The 24,891-nt window shown below is 39.9% G+C and overlaps 2 protein-coding genes across 5 annotated transcripts in view; one reads left to right on the forward strand and one right to left on the reverse strand.

Moving 5' to 3' along the window:
• The window catches only part of LOC131139384 (probable ATP-dependent RNA helicase DDX17), a 35,697-nt gene extending 24,069 nt beyond the window's left edge, over positions 1–11,628 (forward strand). For all 4 annotated transcript variants that reach the window (XM_058088977.1, XM_058088995.1, XM_058089004.1 and 1 more), the window contains 10 exons: positions 513–646; positions 1,041–1,106; positions 1,418–1,559; positions 2,569–2,729; positions 2,806–2,978; positions 3,058–3,168; positions 3,233–3,294; positions 3,372–3,431; positions 7,854–8,087; positions 8,160–11,628. In XM_058088977.1, coding sequence (XP_057944960.1) covers positions 513–646; positions 1,041–1,106; positions 1,418–1,559; positions 2,569–2,729; positions 2,806–2,978; positions 3,058–3,168; positions 3,233–3,294; positions 3,372–3,431; positions 7,854–8,087; positions 8,160–8,587 — 1,571 coding nt within the window. In that variant the 3' untranslated portion in view covers positions 8,588–11,628. The remainder of the gene's footprint in view (positions 1–512; positions 647–1,040; positions 1,107–1,417; positions 1,560–2,568; positions 2,730–2,805; positions 2,979–3,057; positions 3,169–3,232; positions 3,295–3,371; positions 3,432–7,853; positions 8,088–8,159) is intronic.
• Positions 9,763–24,853, reverse strand: LOC131139400 (ADP-ribosylation factor-binding protein GGA1-like). The gene is made up of 17 exons (XM_058089017.1): positions 24,785–24,853; positions 24,230–24,314; positions 24,027–24,102; positions 23,843–23,941; positions 22,901–23,024; positions 22,432–22,532; positions 22,166–22,246; positions 21,914–22,051; positions 21,740–21,821; positions 21,538–21,648; positions 21,309–21,455; positions 19,530–19,573; positions 16,488–16,663; positions 14,866–15,104; positions 14,603–14,772; positions 14,411–14,521; positions 9,763–12,965 (listed from the first exon to the last, which is right to left on the reverse strand). The coding sequence occupies exons 1-17, from the start codon at positions 24,828–24,830 to the stop codon at positions 12,855–12,857; spliced, it is 1,941 nt and encodes a 646-aa protein (XP_057945000.1). The 5' UTR covers positions 24,831–24,853; the 3' UTR covers positions 9,763–12,854.
• Positions 24,854–24,891: the final 38 nt, after the last annotated feature.

Here is a 24,891-nt window from a genome sequence, read left to right on the forward strand (position 1 = left end):
ATGCGAGGGAAATTTAATGGAAATGCATTGGAACGGGACTGGAGATTTTGTCCGAAATAGGCGAAATCCGTTATAAAAAATCCGATATATGCAATGAATTTTTATTGGAAATGCATTACAGAAAAATCGGTCCGTTGTGAGCGAATTTCCGATATATCCGAGGTTTACTGTACATACAAATATATGTAATTGTGTCCTATCTATCGCTTCATGAAATACAGTAAAGAATGGTATATTTCACACATAGTTACAAATGGTGATTAACTAATTCATTTTCTATATCGCTTATCCTCTCGAGGGTCGCCGGCATGCTGGAGCCTATCCCAGTCTCGGACGAGAGGCGGCGTACACCCTGGACTGGTCGCCAGCCAATCACAGGGCACATATAGACAAACAACCATTCACACTACACTCACATGGATTAATTCGATTAAAAAAATTTAATCATTTGACAAAATAAAACAAAAGAAAAATGTGGTCTTGGTTACTGATGGCTTCCTTCCCTCTTGTAGAATATGTGATGGAGGTGTTGATGCAGCAGAACTTTACGGAGCCGACAGCAATCCAGTCTCAGGGCTTCCCTGTGGCTCTGAGTGGCAAGGACATGGTGGGCATCGCACAGACCGGATCTGGAAAGACTCTCGCTGTAAGAATGCATGCATGTTGATGGCAGTTCCAAGTAATTCAACAGTGGAACCTCGTGTAGTTAGTGTACGTCCAGGTTAGCTTGTTTTTTGGTTGTCTTTGAAAATTAACGCCAAACTGTCTCCATTTGAGTACATTTCAAAGTGTTTTTTTTTTTTGCATTTTAAACTATAATTGTAAAAGTTTTTGGGTTAGCATTATTGGGTTTCTGGAATTTTGAAAAATTAATCTGTTAGAGTCGGACCTTCTGGAATGGATTAATGACACTAACCAAGGTTCCACTTTTTAAATCAGTAATCAGTTACTAATGCAGAAATGATATACGTGATTGATTAGTGAATGTGGTCCTTATCAATAATAATTGTGTTCTCTTAAACTACTCTTTGTATCTGCAGTATCTACTTCCTTCTATTGTGCACATTAATCATCAGCCCTACCTGGAGAGAGGAGATGGACCTATTGTAAGTTCATATTTTCATATTCTTTCTAAATTGAAGGTGAAACACAGTCTGTTGTTTAGGTTGTTTAGATTTCCAATAATTTCCCCATAATATATAGCAGTGGTCACCAACTTCTTTGAGCCTAAGATTCCTGGTCTTCTGGGGGAACTGATGTAATAATTTTTTTTTCCTAATATTCCCGCGAGTGACCGACAGATTCCCAAAGATGGACTGTTTGCCATTATATCCAACTTTTACAGTTTACAGTGCTTTGATCTCCACACTCTCTGTGTTCCAGTGTACTTCTAACTCTTTGCCCTCTTGCCTAATAGTGTTTGGTCCTGGCACCAACAAGAGAGCTGGCCCAGCAGGTCCAACAGGTGGCTTATGAGTACGGCAAGTCTTCCAGAATCAAAAGCACCTGTGTCTACGGCGGAGCGCCCAAAGGACCACAGATACGAGACCTTGAGAGAGGTGAGTATGCTGTCAGTCAGTAATGGCTGCTGATGGCAGTTCCACACTGTGGTTTCGATTTGTGCTTAGAACCCTTGAAATACCGCTGCAAAGCTTGATTCGTTAAAAATACTGGATAATAAGGAACACACAGGGAGAACATTTCAACTCCCATGACTGTTTGGCCAACATGTGCGGCCTCACTATTATATATAATAATAATAATAATAATAATAATGGGATTGCACCTGACATGCCACAGCAGGAGAGATCGCTATACAGTAATTTGAAGCTTCAAAGAATGAACCCATCTTCAAAATAGTTGGCTCCAGTGGTTCAGTTCTTCAAAGGTTCATTTGCCCATCGCTAGTAATGGCTGCTGATGGGAGAAGTTGAAAATTCAGCATTTTAATTCTTGTCTGTAGGTCGCAGCCCTAAAAACCTTCTCATCTGATAGATAGATAGACTCCCTTTATTGTCATTGCACAAAAACACAGTAGTGAAATTGCCAACGAAATGTCGTTGCCTGGCTCCCATATAATAACAGACACAAAAGAAGATAAGTAATAATAAATAATAATAATAATGTGGAGAATAAATAGATAGAATAGACACCAAATATGAACAACATAATGTAAAGTGCAGCGTGAACAGTAAATTGCCCAAATAATTTAAATAATTTAAATAAATAATAATAATGTAAGTAAAGGTAGAGGGGCTTATTTGGCATTGAGCAGTCTGATGGCCAGGGGGAAGTAGCTGTCTCTGAACCTGGTCGTCCTACAGCGGATGCTGCAGAGCCTTCTCCTCGATGCCAGGCGAGAGAACAGTCCATGCTGGGGGTGTGTGTGGGGTCAGAGCAGATCCGATGGGCTCTAGATACACACCGGCTGTTTGCTATGTCCAGCTATGTTGCTGGACATAGCATATGCATGGACATATGCTATGCTATGTTGATCAAAGCGTACACTGTTGTTGCCAAGCAACCCCATGTGAATTTTGTTCATCCTTTTGACTTTGCTATCTGCAGGTGTTGAGATCTGCATTGCCACGCCCGGTCGCCTGATTGACTTTCTGGAGTCAGGAAAGACCAACCTGCGCCGCTGCACTTACCTTGTCCTGGATGAAGCTGACCGCATGCTGGACATGGGTTTCGAACCACAGATTCGCAAGATTGTTGATCAAATCCGGGTAAGAGGATTCCTCGGCTATGTTTTACTGCATGATTACTGTCATATACATGATCTTCCTCTGGTCGCCATCTAAGCCTGACAGACAAACCCTAATGTGGAGCGCAACCTGGCCCAAAGATGTCCGTCAACTTGCTGAAGACTTTTTAAGAGACTACATTCAGATAAATGTTGGCGCCCTGGAGCTCAGTGCCAACCACAACATCCTGCAGATTGTCGACGTTTGCATGGAGGATGAAAAGGACCACAAGTAACTCCACTTCATAGCACTGCAGAGCACACAATTTTAACTTTTAAGTAACGCCGCTGCTACGCCTGCCTGTGTGTAGACTCATACAGCTGATGGAGGAGATTATGGCAGAGAAGGAGAACAAAACCATCATCTTTGTGGAGACCAAGAAACGCTGTGATGATCTGACGAGAAGGATGAGGAGGGATGGGTAAGTGATGCGGCTACTCTTTAACAGCATCACACTCAATCCCGCGGTTGTTCTCCGTGTGTAGGTGGCCAGCCATGTGTATCCATGGAGACAAGAGTCAGCCAGAGAGAGACTGGGTGCTCACAGGTCAGATGCAGACAACTGTCAAAGTCAATCCTTCGTCATTGTTGAAACTTATGTGGGAAAATGTTTATTTTCTACAGAATTCCGAAGCGGGAAAGCTCCCATTTTGATTGCCACCGATGTTGCCTCTCGGGGTCTGGGTATGTCTTCTCTTCTTAAAAATACTCCACTCTGACACAGTGTGTTGTTGACTTTACTGTGTTTATTATTAGGCAATTAAATTAAGTACATAGTCCACTGTTTAAGGCAGGGCTGCAATCTATTTGTGGCAGTGGTGGGTTGCATCGGGGGTCACATAATGACATCATCATCATATTTGCATAATTGGCCATGCCACATTTTCAAAAAGTGAATAAAAAAACATAACAAGCTAAATATTTAGAAGTACAATTAACTTTTTTCGGTCTTTTTTCTGTTTACTTGAGCATGTGAGTGCTTTTAGATGGGCGAGAGGCCCACAGCAGCACCCGCTACTCAATGACAAGTCAGCAAAAGTCTCATACTAGATTTATCACCAGTTGCTTTTTCGACAAAAGAATATCTTGAGCGAAGGAAGATTGACAAGTTGAGTGGGCAGCCCTCTGCTCTTATCCTCGTTCAACTCTTTGTATGAGCTACATGACCTAGCTGCAATCTATATACCAGGGGTCTCAAACTCAGTTTACCTGGGGGCCACTGGAGCTTGGGTCTGGGCAAGGCTGGGCCGCATCAGGTTTTCCAAAAAAAACAAAAAAAAACGCATTTATTAAAAACAGAAAAATGAATAAACTTTGCTTTGATTCTGATTTTCTACAAGAAAAGCTCTGATAAAACATTTCATTGTTCTCAAATATCTTAATTTTTATTTTTCTACACAAAATAAGATCAAGAATAAAGAAAATCAATCAATCAGTAATAAATAAATATAATAATAATAATAAAACAAATAATTTAAAATTAAGAAACAACATATAGTTGGTGGGTAGACAAATTATTTTTTTCACATTAAAATGAACAAAGCATTATTAGAGCCCTGTAGACATGACAAAACACCACTATAGTCACATTTATACTCTTTTTATTTACAACATATTACGCAACTGCAGGGTCGTGAGACACATGCTAACTCGCAAACTAGAGATCTCGCGACCTAAACGTTACCCTTCGAGTTATTTCCTTTAAACTTAAATAGCCAAAAACTTACCACTTCCACACGGATAGGGAGGATAACTATTAACAGTTATATAACCTTTAACATGAACATTAATCAAACGTAATAATTTTTTCTGGGTACATGATACCATACAGCATCCATATCAAACTTGCGCGGGCCGCACTAACATTAAACTTTCATATCAAGGCGGGGGGGCCGCGTGTTTGAGACCCCTGCCCTATACGGACCAAGTCACCAAGAACCAAATACAAACAGCCTGTGGTTTAGTTCACAACATATCACAAAAGTCAAAGCTGATGTGTTTGAATGTAAATAACGAAATTAAGAAATTAATTATAATATATAAGTTTTTTACTGAGTCTGGAAAAAGTATGAAATGTTGATGTAGTAGGTTCTGTCTCCCAACTAATCATGTCTACGAGAATCTGAGGACCCTCAACGTTCCACTCTCTTAGAGTGAAATTCTATTACTGCACAGGGAAAACACAAAATACATTAGCATATATGAGAGTATACATTTTGAATGACAAGGAATCAATCATTATATAGGAAGTTGATAGTGTATGGAGGCTGGTCCACTGGTCTGTTTCTTGTTACTCCCGTTACAAAGCATCCATCAATCGGGGCTCTTTGGCACGCTACCTGAATGGAGTGTCTGTATTGGACAAACACGACACATACATAAATACATACATACTGTACTGAGTATGTATACGGTGTCGAGGACGGTGACTGCATGTCCAGTGACACCGCCATAGGAAGAACGTGACTCGGATGATGACCTCCTTGGTTAGTGTATGGCTGTAAATATGAGAAGGGGGGATAAGTGTCTTTGACTTGCCAAGAACCCCATCACTATCTTCTTCTTCTTCTTCTTTGTCCCCTCTTCTCCTCTCAGGGTTTGGCAGCACGCAGCAGCTAAAGCAATCTGCACTGTTGCTGCCCCCTCACTCCCATTTAAAAGTAGAACTTTGTCTAGTTTTCGTGTAGTTCAAACCCCTGTGGTGACCTTAGATCCCCACCCCTCCCCCGTTTCCCTAGCCTGATATTGTGTAAGTCCAACGAGCCTGTCATGGGAGCAACCTGAGATACCCGTTTGTCTGCTTGCCGATCCGTCCATAAAAAAAAAAAAAAAAAAAAGCAGACAGACAGGGGGAGAGAGAGAGAGAGAGAGAGAGAGAGAGAGAGAGTTGAGGCGGGCTCGTCTGGATCCAGTCCTGGCCAGGGCCCGAGGAGGTTTCCTGCAATGTGACGAGAGAGCAACAGAACCTGCCGTTGCATCGAGGTAAAGCGGTTCTGCTCCCGTCTTGACGTTGCCGGTGTGCGTAGAAGGTGAGGGATGCGGTCTCCCTCACCCTCAAGCCCCTCCCTCTGAACCAGGACTGAGCACCACAAAAAAAGGGGGTAAGTACTGCATCGCCCCATTTTTTTTCTTAACTTCTCCATATGACGCGCTTATGCCGTTTCCGCCATCTATCTTCTGTGTGAATGAAACAATAGATAAGTGTCATGGTGCATTGTTATTGTTATTGTTATTGTTATTGTTTGTTATGTCGATGTGTCATGATGGGAGGGAGGCTTATCGGAATCAGCAGTGCGGTCAGAGCCCCACATCTCCCGTAATGAGAAACAGACGACTTGTGTTGCCACTGTTTGGCCAGTTGCAATCATATATGACAGGTCAATTTTGTCTCGGTTGGAGTCTTGTGGATGAAAATTCAAAAGCCACATCAAAATATCAGAAAAATTTCGAAAATTAATATTTAATATATTTGTTCAGGCACGGTGGTCAAGTGGTTAGCGCGCAGACCTCACAGCTAGGAGACCAGGGTTCAATTCCACCCTCGGCCATCTCTGTGTGGAGTTTGCATGTTCTCCCCGTGCATGCGTGGGTTTTCTCCGGGTACTCCGGTTTCCTCCCACATTCCAAAAACATGCTAGGTTAATTAGCGACTCCAAATTGTCCATAGGTATGAATGTGAGTGTGAATGGTTGTTTGTCTATATGTGCCCTGTGATTGGCTGGCCACCAGTACAGGGTGTACACCGCCTCACGCCCGAAGACAGCTGGGATAGGCTCCAGCACCCCCGCGACCCTCGTGAGGATAAGCGGTAGAAAATGTTGAACAATCCCAGGGCACATATAGACACAACCATTCACACTCACATTCATACCTATGGACAATTTTTAGTCACTAATTAACCTAGCATGCACGGGGAGAACATGCAAACTCCACACAGAGATGGCCGAGGGTGGAATTGAACCCTGGTCTCCTTCCTAACATTCATTCATTTTCTACCGCTTTTCCTCACGAGGGTCGTGGGGGTGCTGGAGCCTATCCCAGTTGTCTTCGGGCGAGAGGCGGGGTACACCCTGGACTGGTGGCCAGCCAATCACAGGGCACATATAGACAAACAACCATTCACACTCACATTCATACCTATGGACAATTTGGAGTCGCTAATTAACCTAGCATGTTTTTGGAATGTGGGAGGAAACCGGAGTACCCGGAGAAAACCCACGCATGCACGGGGGAGAACATGCAAACTCCACACAGAGATGGCCGAGGGTGGAATTGAACCCTGGTCTCCTTCCTAACATTCAAATGTTATAAAATATACAGATCACATAGGTTTAGGCTTAAGACTAAAACGTAAACACATCAAGGTTAGAATATTTAAAAGCATTTGCACGTTCTCTCCCAGGCGGCACGGCGATCGAGTGGTTAGCGCAGCTAGGAGACCAGGGTTCAATTCCACGCTCGGGCATCTCTGTGTGGAGTTTGCATGTTCTCCCCGTGCATGAGTGTTTTTTTCTCCGGGTACTCCGGTTTCCTCCCACATTCCAAAAACATGCTAGGTTAATTAATTGGCGACTCCAAATTGTCCATAGGTATGAATGTGAGTGTGAATGGTTGTTTGTCTATATGTGCCCTGTGATTGGCTGGCCACCAGTCCAGGGTCTAAGTGTAAAGCTCTGATTGTCAGTGTGAATAATAGGAATATTAATTTGACTCTTTTGAGTGGCATTGTGTTCTTTGTGAAAACAAGAAGTTTACTTCATGAAAATTGTGTCAAAACTTTTTTTCACACAATTGTGTGTAGTGTTTTGAACAAAAGTGTGTTGTAGATCTGCAGTCTGAATTGTGCTTATAGTTTAGCAGACTCGGTTCCTGGAGTTGGTGCTTTGGTTCTATGTTGTGGTCGTTGGGTCTCAGGCATCACAAATTGTGTATAAAAACAATTGATAAAAACTGTAAAAGGTAAGATATCGGCAATCTGATGCAAAATATCATCAAATCAGTAATCATCATCTTTGGAACCAATGGAGACGATTCTTGATTGAAGCTTTCATGTCTGAAGACGCCCGTTTTGTCGAATTCTAAAAACGACCGCTTCTTATTCAAAAGATGTGGAAGACATCAAATTTGTCATCAACTACGACTATCCCCACTCGTCTGAGGATTATGTCCACCGAATCGGACGTACAGCCCGCAGCACCAACAAGGGCACCGCCTACACCTTCTTCACGCCCGGGAACGCTCGTCAGGCGAGGGACCTTGTCCGAGTTTTGGAGGAGGCCAATCAGGCTATCAACCCCAAGCTGCTTCAGATGGTCAATTCAGGCCACGGAAGAGGAGGCGGTAAGTATTGTTTATGTTGTCATTATGGGATGTTGAATTTTGAGTAAAAAATGAAGTAAGGCTACATCACAGGTGGAAGAATGCGTTACCGTGGCGGCAGCTCCAACAATCCGAACCTGATGTACCAGGACGAGTGTCATCGCCGCATGCACCCCGGAGAGGGAACCAGCGGCGGCAGGGACAGCCGCTCCGGTTACGGCCACAGCGACCACAGCCGCGATGCCAGAAACGGCCTCAGTTCGGATCAGTTCCAGGGTTACGGTGGCGGCTACAAGTCCCGCAGCGGAGTCCCGTCTGCAAGTAGCGGAGGCATGGATCAGTCGAGTCAGCTTCAGGGTCAGTTCACCCAGCCTCCTCCTCCTACTCCTCCTCCGTCTGTGCCGCCGGGGGGGCCTCAGCCTCTCATGGCTCAGCAGTTTCCCGCACCGCAGCCCCCATTAATGGGCTTCATGGGGCAGCCGCCCTACCGTTTTAACCCTCCTGGCCCTTCAACCCGCTAGTAGTGATATGACAAAAACATACATACTAGATTCCAATGGTGTGTTTTTTGCTATGGTAGCCTGCGTCATGTATGTGTCTGGTTTACGTCAGCATTACATTCAGCTGGTTTCATATTTTTAATATAACATGCATGCATACACACAAATGAGATTCACTTGTCTGTGCATTTATTGATTCAGTTTTTAAGTATTTTGGAACATCTGAACTCTTGGTCAGTCTCTGACAAAACAGAAAGGACAAAACGATAATGATCTAACCGTAAATTGAATGACCTTTTTTGGTCTACAGGCCATTTTTTTATAGATATTTATATGAGAAGACGGAAGCAAGGCAGTTATTACAAAGCAAAGCATAAATTATTTGCAGAGGGTCGGGGCATTGTCACCAGTTATTTTTTGGAAAGGTATTTCTATTTGGGATTATACTATCTGGGGGTCATGATGGCTTTTGGGGAAAGGACACGGAAAGGAAAAAGTCTCATCCTTGGGGAATATTTTCTATTTTTGAAGATGATATCGTCATATTTCTGAGCACCACCTGTTGTACAAAGTGGAGGTTGCCCTTTCAAGACACTTTGACATTCCATGTCCCTCGCGGGTCTTAGCAAGTTACTGCACCAGTTCTTCATAACACTTTTTAAAAATAGTTCGCTATGTGGCTTATAGACTTTTGATAAAACAATTTGATAGCATGCACCGTCATTGGTGTTTTATTATACAGTATGTAATATATGCACATATGTTTATTAAATCAATGTATGCCACATTCATCATTTCTCTAATGAGATGATTTGATACAAGCTCTGCACACGCTGTGTTTTCACTCTTTAGGGCTAGCTGGAATTCTGCTCTTGTTGGGCCTCACTATAGTGGGACTGTTTGGGTTTGGGACAATGTCCAGGTGAGGTCAGTATACAGTATGTGCCTGTCAACTGTTTGGCTTGGAATTATTGACAAATGTATATCTGTTGGTGCATATTTTTATTTTAGTATTTGCTTGTAATTGATGAAAAAATGTTCAAAAAGATGGCCTTGACAATCTTTGAAAAAAAAAACTAGATAGAAATATTTCAAGAATGCACATATTGTATGTTATGTGTACTTTTTTGGTTGATTATAGCTTCCAGCTGTAATCATATTCCATTTCATAAAGCTGCACCTGTACAATTGTAGGTTCCGACTGTTTTCATGTACAATATGAATTCAATGGAACACATTAAAAATGTTTTGTAACCACGTTACTGGTTCTTGACTAGTAACACTTAAGAATGAAAATGAAACCAATCTGCCACCATATTCTTTATTTTAATATCTGTATAATCTCAGCGGCCGTCGACCCATGCTGTAAATTATTCTCATGTACCATTTGATGCAGACAAACATCACAAGAGATTCACAGTACATAAAACGTATGCACAAATGAAAAGAATGACCTTCATCTCAGGCACGTGTGGTAGAAAATCACTGATCAGATGTCAGCGATGTCAACTTAGGACTTTGCGGTGTCCCTCTTTGGGTCAAACGTCAAGAAAGGCAGCAAACGAGGAAAGACAACATTCTGTCAAAAGGACATGTCTCGTGCAAAAAATCAAATAAGTGCATGTGATATCATTCTATTGATCCTGAGTCAAATCCAATGTAAAGATTGTTAGAATATTTCTAAAGTGCTGAAACGTTAAGAATGTCTTCATGTCAGGAAATCACAGCTGTTTGTGTAACTTTACCAGCAACACGATTAGGTTTCATAATGAAAATAATTGTCGTTTGATATAGCTAATCATGAAAAACGATTGATACACCATCCTGACGCTGATGTTCTGCAATTCTGGATGAACATTTGCAGTAAAATTGTAATTATATTAAATTCAGCAAGAAGGAATTAACATACTCTTGCAATCCAATATTGTTCACAGTTCATATTGTTGCCTTTGATCACCCAGCATGCCTTGCAGGCATTTGGAAATAAGAGTTTCAAGTTGCATGTTATTTTACACGGTAGTAGTAGTAGTAATTGAGTTATGTGGACGAGTTTAGTTTTTGTTGCACCGTGAGCAAGTACTGTATCTCGTTCTGTTTGATGTTTTAACCCAATGTGGCATGCCTTGCGGGCATTTGGAAATAAGAGTTTTAAGTTACATGTTATTTTACACGGTAGTCGTAGTATAGTTTTTGTTGCACCGTGAGCAAGTACTGTATCTCATTCTGTTTGATGTTTTAACCCAATGTGGCATGCCTTGCGGGCATTTGGAAATAGGAGTTTTAAGTTACATGTTATTTTACACGGTAGTAGTAGTAGTTTAGTTTTTGTTGCACCGTGAGCAAGTACTGTATCTCGTTCTGTTTGATGTTTTTAACCCAATGTGGCATGCCTTGCGGGCATTTGGAAATAAGAGTTTTAAGTTACATGTTATTTTTACACGGTAGTAGTAGTAGTAGTTTAGTTTTTGTTGCACCGTGAGCAAGTACTGTATCTCATTCTGTTTGATGTTTTAACCCAATGTGGCATGCCTTGCGGGGCATTTGGAAATAAGAGTTTTAAGTTACATGTTATTTTTACACGGTAGTAGTAGTAGTAGTAGTTTAGTTTTTGTTGCACCGTGAGCAAGTACTGTATCTCGTTCTGTTTGATGTTTTAACCCAATGTGGCATGCCTTGCGGGCATTTGGAAATAAGAGTTTTAAGTTACATGTTATTTTACACGGTAGTAGTAGTATAGTTTTTGTTGCACCGTGAGCAAGTACTGTATCTCATTCTGTTTGATGTTTTAACACAATGTGGCATGCCTTGCGTGGCATTTGGAAATAAGAGTTTTAAGTTACATGTTATTTTTACACGGTAGTAGTAGTAGTAGTAGTTTAGTTTTTGTTGCACCGTGAGCAAGTACTGTATCTCGTTCTGTTTGATGTTTTAACCCAATGTGGCATGCCTTGCGGGCATTTGGAAATAAGAGTTTTAAGTTACATGTTATTTTTACACGGTAGTAGTAGTAGTAGTAGTAGTTTAGTTTTTGTTGCACCGTGAGCAAGTACTGTATCTCATTCTGTTTGATGTTTTAACCCAATGCGGCATGCCTTGCGGGCATTTGGAAATAAGAGTTTTAAGTTACATGTTATTTTTACACGGTAGTAGTAGTTTAATTTTTGTTGCACCGTGAGCAAGTACTGTATCTCGTTCTGTTTGATGACCGCCTCCATGCCAAATGTTTTAACCCAATGCGGCTCGCCATTCAAACTTTGCCCGCCCCCTTGATTTAAAATAGAAAAAGGAATATGTACTCAAACTCTAGCTGAGCACACAACTACGGTGCGTTCAAGGTCCGCAGAAAACATACAAAACCCCAATGCTTCACAAAAAAACATCAGTCAGGCATAATCTATGAATTTATACCGACTTAATGTGAATGAGATACATTTCCTGTAGAAGCGGCCTATTTTCTGAGATAAGATTTTGACCAATAAATTCCCGGGAAGGCTTAATCGCTAATTCCTGATGATTCCTGTATTGTAAATTCCTATATTCCCAAAAGGGGCAAAGGATTCAAAACCACATTTCGCTGCAGTTCTGCATGGCTACAATCATAATAACACTGTGAAACGTATACTTTTCTAACTTCCAATCAAGGGTGATCATTTGAATACATTGAGAATTTATAATAATAATAATAATAATAATAATAATACAATGCTCATGTTAATGGGAATATATGCGAGCTAACGTAGGCCCATTCATTCGTTCTCTTGACATGAAGTATAGCATGACTTACATTGGATTTAACACTATGTAAACCTGTCTGATGACATATTCATCACAATGTCATGTGGTTTGATGTCACCTGGGAAAGTTCATTCAAATGCGTGTGTTGCAGTTTAACGGCTTTACTGTCCCACTTAAAACACTCATGACGTGTCATCAATACTAAAAAGGTAGTGCTGCCACTGTCACATCACATGCTTCCATTTGTTTTCTTAAAAAGAACAGGCAATTTCAAGGTTGGTTCATCCCAAAGCAAACATTCATTTAAAAAGGTTACATTTGTTCCCCGGGAAGGTCCCTGGTTTCGATATACATGTGAAGAAGAGGAAACGGTGGAAAAGACCAAAAAAAAAAAAACCGTGACAGACAGGAAGGCACCAGGTAGAAACGTTTTTCCCACACAACACAACTGGTCTCTTTAACTAACAAAGACGCCTGAACCAGTCACTCGTGTGGGACGTCTTCAACCCAAATTGAAAGGAAGCTATAGAAGACATATCGGTAATCCTTCCCGCTAAAGATTACCCCAGGTGCTCGGAGGAGGGAACTGGTCCACGTCACCCGATTCATCATGAGAGTTGTCGCCCAGGTTGAAGGTTAACTTGTAACGCAAACGCACCTTTTCCTGAAATGTGAGGAAAAACACATCTACGTCACATTTGAGGACACGGTCGGCGGCCATATTATCTTTGCATGAACACTTTCTTGCAGTACTAGAAAATATCCTATAAATAAATACATGAATTTATGGTAATGGCCGATTCAGCTACCTGAATGAAAATGCAGTTTTTGAATGAGGGGGGGGGGGGGAATCTTGCCCTCACATAACTGGTTGGGCCACCCTTAGCAGCAACAACTGCAATCAAGCATTTGCGATAACTTGCAATGAGTCTCAAATTTTCAAAATGTTTTCAAAATTTTTTCAAAATGTTTTCAAAATTTTTTCAAAATTTTTTTCAAAATTGCAATTTTTTCAAATTTTCAAAATTTTTTCAAATTTGCAATTTTTTTTCAAAATTTCAAATTTTTTTCAAATTTTGGCCCACTCATCTTTGCACAATTGTAGTTTTTCCATCATGAAGCGCCTTTTTAAGATCCTGCCACAGCATCTGAATAGGATTCAGGTCAGGACTTTGACCAGGTCAATCCAAAGTCTTCATTTAGTTTTTTCTTGCTGGTGTGTTTTGGATCATTATTCTGCTACAGGACCCGAGTCTGTTTCAGTTTCAGGTCGCAAACAAATGGCCGGACATGTTTTTTTGTAGACAGAATTTAGGGTTAGGGTTAGGCCAAATGTGGCCCGCAGGACACTAGTTTGAGGCCCCCGCCTTGATATGAAAGTTTAATGTTAGTGCGGCCCGCGCAAGTTTGATATGGATGCTGTATGGTATCATGTACCCAGAAAAAATTATTACGTTTGATTAATGTTCATGTTAAAGGTTAAATAACTGTTAATAGTTATCCTCCCTATCCGTGTGGAAGTGGTAAGTTTTTGGCTATTTAAGTTTAAAGGAAATAACTTGGAGGCTACCGTTTAGGTCGCTAGCTCTCTAGTTTGCGAGTTAGCATGTGTCTCAAGACCCTGCAGTTGCGCAATATGTTGTAAATAAAAAGAGTATAAATGTGACTATAGTCGTGTTTTGTCATGTCTACAGGGCTCTAATAATGCTTTGTTCATTTTAATCTGAAAAAATAATTTGTCTACCCACCAACTATATGTGCTTTCTTAAGTTATTATTTGCTGTTTTATTATTATTATTATTATATTTATTTATTACTGATTGATTGATTTTCTTTATTCTTTATTTGTTTATTTATTTTTCGTCTTATTTTGTGTAGAAAAATAAAAAGTAAGATATTTGAGAACAGTGGAATTTTTTATTAGCGCTTTTATTGTAGAAAATTGGAACCAAAGTGAATTTTTTTTAATTTTTTAGTTTTTAATAAATGCGTTTTTTTGGGTCTCACCCAGACCCGAGCTCCAGTGGCCCCCAAGTAAATTGAGTTTGAGACCCCTGATGTAGAAAAAGGAAACAAAGTAGGATACTAGGATACATCAGAAAAGCAAACCTTATTAGGATTAGCCAGTAGAAGAATCTGTGTGATAGCAGCCGGAGGAAGGACGGGATTAAACGCTGGGAGTTCAGTACTCGATGGCGGCTGAAGCTTCACTTTCATTACCTGGCCAACACACAAGACACATTACCCACATTATGCACCCCCCCCCCCCTTCTTGTTTACGAACGCACAGCGTCAACCTACCTTGGGTACAGCGGCTTGAAAGCGAATTTTTGTGACAGGAACTGGCGCTGACGACAGCATGGAAATGATCACCACAAGAACATCCGGGCGTGACGGCGGACAGTCACGGGCGTACGTGAACAAAACGCGGAGGCTGTGCTTGTCGAATACAGTCACTGGTAGCAAGCTGCCTAAAACATTTTCAATAACGAAACAGACAATGAAAACATAAGCTTATTTGGATCTTTGAACGCATCATGCTGGGTGTGGCGGCTTTGGCTTACTTGGGTGGATTAATTCCAGAGGCATTGCAACATCAGCAAGGGAGATGTTGTTGCAGGAGATAGAAGCTAGCAACATTTTTTTGTCAACAACAGGCGTAGGATTGTTAGCTTGTTCTTGCACAGCCAAGTTGGACGAGGGCGCGGGAGCCGATGGGAATGGTGGAGCGGGTCCAGAGTTGTAGTTGGACTTGGACTGGAGCTCTCGCAACGTCACCCGAGCCTGAGGTTGGAGTTTACCCCTGCAGGAGCAACAGGACAGTAATAACAATTAGGGATGGGGCTAATCCAGTTTAGTAGCCTACCAAATATCCGCTTCTGGTACCAATGTAATGGACTGGATGGAGTTAAGTGCTTTTAAATAATTTGGGGCATTTTTAATGGGGATGTCATTCAATTATGTCACAACTCAGGACTTAAACAGCATTTTTTTTGTCACTGACTATTTACATTTGCTCACAGTTGTCCATCAAGTGGTGAGAAGTAGCCACGACCATGAGGTCGGTCTTTAGCTCCACAGAAAACAAAAAAATATTTGGTCCCTTATATTAGACAAATCTTACTTCTAAAAAAAAATAATAAATAACTTTAATAACTTAAAAAAATACCAACCATACGAAATACCGCTTCCACATCATGTAGAAGAGGGGTCTCAAACACGCGGCCAAATGTGGCACGCAGGATACCAGTTTGAGGCCCCCGCCTTGATATGAAAGTTTAATGTGCAAGTTTGATATGGATGCTGTATGGTATCATGTACCCAGGAAAAAAATTATTACGTTTGATTAATGTTCATGTTAAAGGTTAAATAACTGTTAATAGTTATCCTCCCTATTCATGTGGAAGTGGTAAGTTTTTTGGCTATTTAAGTTTAAAGGAAATAACTTGAAGGCTACCGTTTAGGTCGCTAGCTCTCTAGTTTGCGAGTTAGCATGTGTCTCGAGACCCTGCAGTTGCGCAATATGTTGTAAATAAAAAGAGTATAAATGTTATTTTACATGGTAGTAGTAGTAGTAATTGAGTTATGTGGATGAGTTTAGTTTTTGTTGCACCGTGAGCAAGTGCTGTATCTCGTTCGGTTTGATGTTTTAACCCAATGTGGCTCGCGATTCAAACTTTGCCCGCCCCTGTGATGTACTCATCACTAGCTGAGCGCACAACTACGGTGCGTTCAAGGTCCGCAGAAAACATACAAAACCCCAATGCTTCACAAAAAAACTATGGTCAGGCATAGACATCATGATTAATTAATTAATTATAAGATTTTGACCAAAAATCCACGGTTTACTTGCTTTTATTCAACTCCATTCTTCTGTAAAGTGTCTTTGAGTATTTTGAAAAGCGCTATACAAATAAAATGTATTATTATTATATATTGGGGAAAATTTCAATTAAATTCACTCATATTCAATTCAACCACTACATGTTTCATACTGTCAGTAGACGCACGTTTTATCAAAAAAATAATTATTGTAGTGCAATCGGCATGATACATATATACTGTAGTGTTTGAATTGAATTACATCACTCTCACTAATCGGTATATTGATATTCTTCTCGCTACTTTTTTCTCCCTGTCTATGAGTACTACACAAGTCAACTAAACCCACTAGAATCGCTCTCACCATTTGACCTGCTGGTTCTCTGGTGGGAGGGACTGCTCTAACAAGGTCTTCCCCAGGAGGTCCAGCTCATCCATGACTTTGGGTGCCACGCCTACAACCTGCGGAGTCTGGGCCACAGCTGGATGCAACACTGGAGTTGGGATTGTCGGAGACGGGAAGTCTTGGACAGCAGAAGACTGAGGGAATGAACAAAAAACAAGTACACGGTTTGTTTCAGCGAGATTGTGATTGGAGTAAAATTGAATTTCCACTGAAGGCGTGTACACATTAAGACTTTTTATATTTATGTTATAAAATATTTATATTCATTCATGAATATTTATGAATATTCATGAATGGGGTCACTTTGATTCACCTTTTCATTGATTTACCGTTGAGGTTACTGTGGCTTTTGAAGAAAAGAACTTTCTTCAAGCTTTTCATTGGCTAAAATGGATGAATTAGAGGTTATAGCACCACCTGCTGCTTTGGCATGGACATGACAGTCTGGCCAGGATGGGTGAACATGGCCTCAGACTGCCAAACATTATTGACAGCCCTAATAAATATGAAGAGCTTGCAACCAAAAGGCGCTAAATCCAATTTTCACTAAGTTGCATGTTTTTCATGAGTTTAATAGACCTCTGTCATGTGTATCCAAATCACATATTTTGGTCTTGAAATCATTTTAAAAAATATGAAAAAAAGTGATATGAAATTTATGCTTTCAACCAAAAGGCGCTATTTCCATTTCAGATTTCAACCAAAAGGAGCTAAATCCCTTTCTTTATTCTGATTGGCCCAAGTTTCCCATCTATTGATAATCTGACCAATCAGAGAGAAGAATACAATTGGCACTGCACATACAGAAAGCCAGTATCAGTGCGCATCCTGTTTTGTTTGTGTACATTAAGTACACGTATGATAGTTACGGTATGTTATGCAATTCAGGAGAACACAAATTGTGTTTTTACAGTATTCTGTAACATGGAAGTTTTTTTTTTACGCCATAAAAGGCATGTCTCTACCTTGACACCTCCAACTTTCATGAGAAACATTATTTTACTTGTACTAAAAAACATACAATGTAAAGAGTTTGGAATGAGATGATTTTTGTCATTGTCACCTTCATGGTGCAGTCAAATATGAGCACTGCTTTTAATAAATTTTGTATTAATTTAATTAATAATAATTATTTTGTATTGTATGTTGAGAATGGCTTCTGTGTTGTAATTATTGTATTAGCATAGCACATTAAAGCACCTTACATTCTTTTACAACAATGCCATTGAAGAAGTTAAAGGTGACTTCAAATTTATTTCAGCCAAAAGGCGCTAAATCCGAAAAAAAAATTAATTAAAAAAAATATATAAAATACAGGATGCAGGATTTTTATAGCATGCATTTTTATGACCTATATTGATAGCTCTTTCATTTGCAATATAGACTTGATGACCATGTTACTCATTAAATGTTACTCATTATTTTGTTTGCTTGGTTGTCGGTAGCCACAGGAAAAAAATATTGTTGATTTTGGGGGGGGGGGCTGTCTACATTGGTGGCACTACTGAATTTAATTTAGTTGTAAATTCAATGAAATGTGACACAGTACAAGATAAGTGTCTGATTATAAATATAAGTGGGAATGGTATTTTAATAGTGATCATTCTACTGTCTTGTCATCTCTGCTGGAATCTCTGATTGACTGATATGAGAAATGTAAGAATATTACCTTAATACCTTTGTAACTATAAATTGTTAGAGTTACCTAGGCTAACATACATAAATATAGAGGTAGTGATTATCATTATTATTACCATTAATTATTATTAATTATTACCATTATTAAATAGTAATAATGGACAGCAAGACATCATTGCTTCAAAAATTGGTTTGAGCACAGACCTAAAACCTTGCTTCTTAATGCACAAGACTAGACACACACAAACTAATAAACACGTCTAAAAACCTCAGGTAGGGTTTAACAAGAAGAAACTGATGTTTGGGTTGGTCACCTCTTCAGACACAGTCTCAAGTTCTTGTTTTTTAATGCATAAGATTAGACACATGCAATTTAGAAAATAAGTAAATGTCGCAAAAAAAGTGGGCTAATAAATTGACACACAAAGACTGCGGATTTCAGAAAATAACAGATGAAATGATACAGCACTCTACAAGCAATGATGTCTGTAAAATTAAATAATTTAAAATTAAAAAATACACAATTTTTAACTATAATGATGAAAATGGTAATATTAATGATGATTATAATGATGTAATAATGATAAAGATTATAACAATAATGATAATAATGATAATATTACAATGATAATAATAACAGGGGAAACAAGACAGTGGCATGAACATGATTATATCCTGTAAAAAGGGGTAGGCATTTATAAGCTTTTGCTTCAGCCTACTCCTTTTGGGCTTGGGATCAGATAGTTGAATACAAATGTAAATAATGGAAAGTTATATTTTGATTGATGTAAGAAATGCACTGTAATGTTTCACATATTTGCCCAAATAAAGGGAAAAAAAACCAGAGTGATATGTGCGTAGTTAAAAATCATTGATTTTCTCGAAATCAGTCAAAATGGATTTAGCGCCTTTTGGTTGCAAGCTCTTCATATATAAAAACGGTAGTAAAAATGTTCACTGAATATTATAATTTCTGGATATCTTATTGGTCATGTTCAATGAAGTGTATATTACTGAATTTGGTCTAATATTATTATTGTAGAGAAGGGGTGTCAAACTATAAAACTCAATAGCGACTGCTGAGAGGATCTGCCAGAAAAAGAGAGGCGGGACCGAATGCGGATATAAACCTATTGGTGTTTTTCAATATTCTAGGAATAGAAATTGACAGAATTCCGTGTTGTCTGATGAAGTCCACGATATGGGTCAACTTCGTGCTACTTTCCAACCAGTTCGATGGTCCACATTCGACTCTTATTGTGGATTGTTGATGACTTCAAGCTGCATCAAGTCTTTGTGAGGTACGAGATGTCATCTTCATTAAGAAATACAAATATTGACAGAAATATGAATATGCATTACCTGTAAAGTGCTGTGAGGCTCACATGATTCTGTAACATTCAGTCCTAGGAGATCAGGAACAAAGAGCGTTAATTAGGCTTGATGGTGTGAGTCAACATCCTGGGTTGCAGCCAATTAGTTAACCGCAGGGCTACAACCCAAATGATGAAGACAAGACAAACCTGCTGATTCACCTTGTTTTGGATCTGGGGAGTAGTCTAGCTCAGGGTTTTTTTTAACCTTTTTTCAGCCATGGCATGTTTTTTTACATGGGAAAAATCTTGTGGCACACCACTAATCAAAAATGTTACAAAATGTCACCACGACCTCACACGTGCATCAATAAGTCTATGGGAGGAACAAGGTAGGTGTTGCCACACGGACCAATATTACATTGCTCTGCCGGTCTTTACACCACAGACACTCCACAGTAGCCATGTTTTTACATCACCACTTTTTCTCTTTCCGAATGACCTTTCGGGAAACAATGGTATCCATGGAAAGGAATATTCCAATCTCTTGTCTACATGCGCCGTGAAAATCAAAACAGAATAGTCAATAGGGCATGCCCAGTAAAACGTAAACATCAAGAATCAAGTGATACCGGCTTCCCCGAGTTTTTCTATTGCCAGTTTTTTCGTCTGTCCGGTCTTGAAATTTAGTTTGAATCAAAAACAAACTTTGCTTAGTCCAGTGCCGATTGCTGGCCTCCATTTTTAAAAGTGAAGAACGTCTGGATCTGCGTGTTACGTCATATCTGAGCATGCGCTGAAAGAACGCACCCGGGATCAATTTAAACAGGAAAAGTATATTTTATAATTAAACTCAGGACATGTTTTATATATATATACGTATATATATATATTCTTTTTTTAATAAAACTGCACTTGTGAATAAAGTATAGAAGGGTTTAGATTCTGTTTCACAGATGGCGCTAATGCACACGAAAGCTGCTTGCCAACCGCCAATAAACAACAGAAGAAGAAGAACGCAGTCTGACAACTTTCCGTTTGAGCGGGTACAAGATACCTCAATCGGATTGGTTAAAGGAATATTCCATCCCTGTTCAATTCTTTCCGTTTGAGCAAATAAACCAAATTCAATTGGAATATTTGGGTCCATGTATACTATTGACATAATGGCTATTGACATAACATTGCAAATGATGATTAATAAATGTTAATTATAAAAAGTGATATTGGATAATTCCTCACGGCACACCTGACGGTTTCTCAAGGTACACTAGTGTGCCCGTGGCACAGTGCTTGAAAATCACTGCTCTAGCTTGTTATTTAAGTAAACCTCGTATATATCGGACTCGGATATATCGGAAATTCGCTCACAACGGACAGATAAAAAAGAAACGATTTTTCTGTAATGCATTTCCAATAAAAATTCATTGCATGTATCGGATTTTTTTATAACGGATTTCGCCTATTTCGGACAAAATCTCCAGTCCCGTTCCAATGCATTTCCATTAAATTTCCCTCGCATATATCGGATAGCCTCATCGTGGCGCTCCGATTCGCCGAATCGTGACAGGCCGCTATACGACGTCATTTGCAGCGTTGCCTGTGCGTCCAGGTACATTGGAAACATAGTCAAGGAAGTGACTTTTTATAACGGATAAAATCCGATTTACGCATATACCGGATATAAATCCGATATATGCGTAAAACGGACATTTTCCGGTATACGCATATAACGGATTTCGCTTATATCGGACAAAACCAGTGGGAACAATTGAATCCGATATATCCGAGGTTTACTGTATAAGCGAGGTGAGGCTTTTGTGCTTACCGAGTGACATGAGCTCATCGTCCAGGAGGCTGATGCCCATGTTTTGACTCAGGATCTCCAAGTTGGAGGGTTTTGCGTTGAATGGTGCCGTGTTGGCTGCTGGTGCACTCAATTCTGCCAGTTCTAACAGGGCTGAGCCGCTGCTGCCTGGGTTAAATAGAAACAACGTGCTAATCAAGAGTTGTCTAGAAGATGCTTCTAAATCTGCCAATGAGCTGAAGAAAGATACCTGGTTGCGAGTGTGTGTTTATACAATCTTTAGCCAGCTTTTCACCCATCACCAGCTCCCTGTAGAGGTTAATCACCTGTGTCAAGCTGTCATTGGCCTGTAAGATAGCCGCTGGAAGCACACATATTTATATGCTTTTACATTATTCCATATGGTTTTAGCGCTTCTGCTTCTGAGGACCTTGCATTGCTCGTATGCTTACCCAAAGCTTCATCGTTGTCCTCCGTATCACTGGCTAACCGGAATAGCGTGGGTCTCATTTTTTCACAACGCTGGTAAAGATCCTTTTTAAAAAATACAGATGCTTAATTAAACAAAGTACACACTTCTCACATTTGTGTCCGTGACCTTCGTTGACGTGCTGAGTTTTCCCAACCTTAATGAGCTCCTGGTTGCACGGTGAGCTGCCTTCCTTGCTGTAACCTTCCAAGAGCTGGCTCAGCAGGCTCACACTCTCTTCCACCTCCTGAATGGCGTTTACACGCTTTGAAACCTTCTCTACACGCTTCTGGTCCTAGAAGAAGAATAGAGCAGCCCCTTTTAAAACTGAATCATGTTATTTCCAATAAATACACAAATACAAAAAGTGCAGATACGCTGCGTGAGGTGCAAAGCAACAATGACTCACCTCCTGGACCATTTCCTTAATGAGCTGGTTTGCGGCTCTTAGATCTTCAGGGTGACAGCTATTCAATAAGCGAGACAACATCTACAAAGACAGGATAGGACAGCGGAGGGGAAGAGGATGGCAGCTTTGTCAACTGTTGGTCCCTGAAGTCAAAAACTCATTAAAGTTCACGGGAGGTTAAACACCTTCACACATCACTTGTTCATCACAATGTTTCTTTCTTTCTTTTTGGATCTATACTTCTTCTTATTCTTCAAGTTACATACCTTAGACTTCTCTTCATCCTCAAAGATGGCACTTTTGGTTCTAGGTGGAGGGGGAGGAAGGGGCTTGTCATCAGGAAGAATGGGATCCTGTTTGACAATACCTGGAAGAGAACAAGGACGTATGTCAACCGAGTGGAATAAACATTTAGTACAGCTCCTCTATCTACACCTACCCCGTTTCAGAAGAAACCTTCTCAACATTTTTACACTGCAACCATCTAGACTTGTTATTGTGTATAAACACAGCTGTTACCAAACATTACAGATGGGTTATTTCAACTGTTGTATCATACCATGAATAAACAAAGATTACTGGTCTAATGCTTGTGGTTCACCATTACCAAAAGGGAGAACTGATATGAAAGCACAAACTACGGGGAATTATTGGAATTACAACATGGCATCTTCCCCTACTTTGAAAATAAGTTAAGTATCCTGGAAGGAAAACAACTTCTAGTACGGTTCTCACCTTGTTTCTTCAACATCTGATAAGCATCAGCGATCTTGATCTCTTCTGGAAGCGTCACTGTCCAGCTAAACATCATTTCTTGAACTTTTGTCTTCACTGGCTCTGGAGCACGACTTCCCAAGTACTATAAAGAGTTTTTTTTTCCAAAAAAACAAAGTTATACACTTGTTTCATTGGTCAGGAAGCGATATTTTTGATCAATTCGGTATGGGAAGTGCAACAGCCATATCCCATCTAACCCGTGACACATAATAAAGTTGCTCTAGACACGAACCACTACACTACGAGGCGACATATCTTCTACACAAAGCAGTACAAGTTAATGAATCAACGATCGGGATGGCGTCCTCTGCAACAAATTAATGTTCATACATGACAACCAATGGAATAACGGTGCAGTAACACAATGAAGGACATGCAAATATGTATTCAGGCAGGCTGATTTGGTGTAAGAACGTAGGTAGACAAGTTTGTAGCGCCATTTTCATCCGCTACATTTATTACGCCTGATGCGGAGGACAAGTTCCCCGCTTATTAGTTAGCCTTGTTTTCAATGACGTGCACTGTTATTGCTATATTCCCTTTCCGCTTAGTGTAATTGTGTTAACTGAAATGCTAATTGTTTTGTGTTGTGTCAGTATATTGATATTCAAACTAAATATATCAAGATAGTGTGTGTTTAGGTTCATATCGCCTAACCCTACCTAATGCACAGCAACAGCGTTGTTGCATGATCATTACTTTAAAAAAATACCCACGAAAATGTTTTTCTTTGCATTTTATTTTCATATATTTTATGAGCAATGTCAACATCTGGCCTGAACCCATATGAAGTTAATATGAATTCCACGCCAGTAGTTGGGTACGCCACTTTCCTATTCATATTTCTATTGATACATAGAAGAAATCAATCATTACGTTATGAACCCGAGCAATCATTACCTTGGGTGAGACCACCTTTATGAGCTCATTGAGAAAGCGGAACTTTCCCACTTCACTGTGAAATGGCTTCCCACAGTTCTTCATACAGGTTTCCAGAACCTGGTGATCAACCAAAACCTGTTAGTACAATGTGTGTAGAAATTAGAGAATTAGATCAAGTCAATACGGAAAGGTCAGGTCTTACCAGAAGTGCTTGCATGGCCTCCCATTCCTGAGGAGATTGGATTTTGTGGGCCAGAAGTCTGGTAGCAAGTTGGGGCCTGAGAGATGAGACCATGTAAATGCAAACATAGATATTATATCTTTTAGACTAAAATTGTTGAATAATTATTGTTACGAGGTAACTAATAACTTGATCACACCACTGTGATTAGTTAACATATTCACCCTTCTGGTTCATTGTTGAGTTGATCACAAAAAACCTTGATATTATCCCAATCAGTCTCCTTATTCAGAGGATTGGTGGCCTTGTCTGTAAAAAAAAAATTAATAATATTTACATTAAGCCATACCCACCTTCCTGTTGTTCAACTCAAAGTTAAACACCAACACTGACGCTGCTGTAATGTTTGTAATTCCTTTTGATTGTTTAATAGTTTTGTTTTCGAAAGCAAGTTGTCAAGTATGCAGAATATGACAGCACATTATTTGATTCCATTCAACCGGCATTGAGGAAAGAGACAAAGTTTAAATTAAATCGCCTTTCCAACGTGTTTAAATCGGTAAATGGGAATTACAAAGTCGTGTAAAATGCTTGTAAACAATGTCACTCAAAAATGCTTCTGAGTATGTATTAGGTCTCCGAAAGCACTTTTTGATGACTCGCCTTCTTGATTAGCTAAAAAATAATTCCGAAAGAATGCTAGAAAACAAACCTATATACTTAATATGTCACCTCGTTATGTTTAAAATTAAAGCATTGATTGTCAAACAACGACTTACTGATACGCGACTGTAGGCTCTCCTCAGCTAGAGGCGCCGTCGCCATCTTTTGGGAATTCCAAACAAGAGGTCAAATCTCGCGTGCTTTTGAACTATCGCGTGAACGC

This window comes from Doryrhamphus excisus, chromosome 1 (genome assembly GCF_030265055.1).
Source record: "Doryrhamphus excisus isolate RoL2022-K1 chromosome 1, RoL_Dexc_1.0, whole genome shotgun sequence".
Taxonomy (NCBI): Eukaryota; Metazoa; Chordata; class Actinopteri; order Syngnathiformes; family Syngnathidae; genus Doryrhamphus; species Doryrhamphus excisus.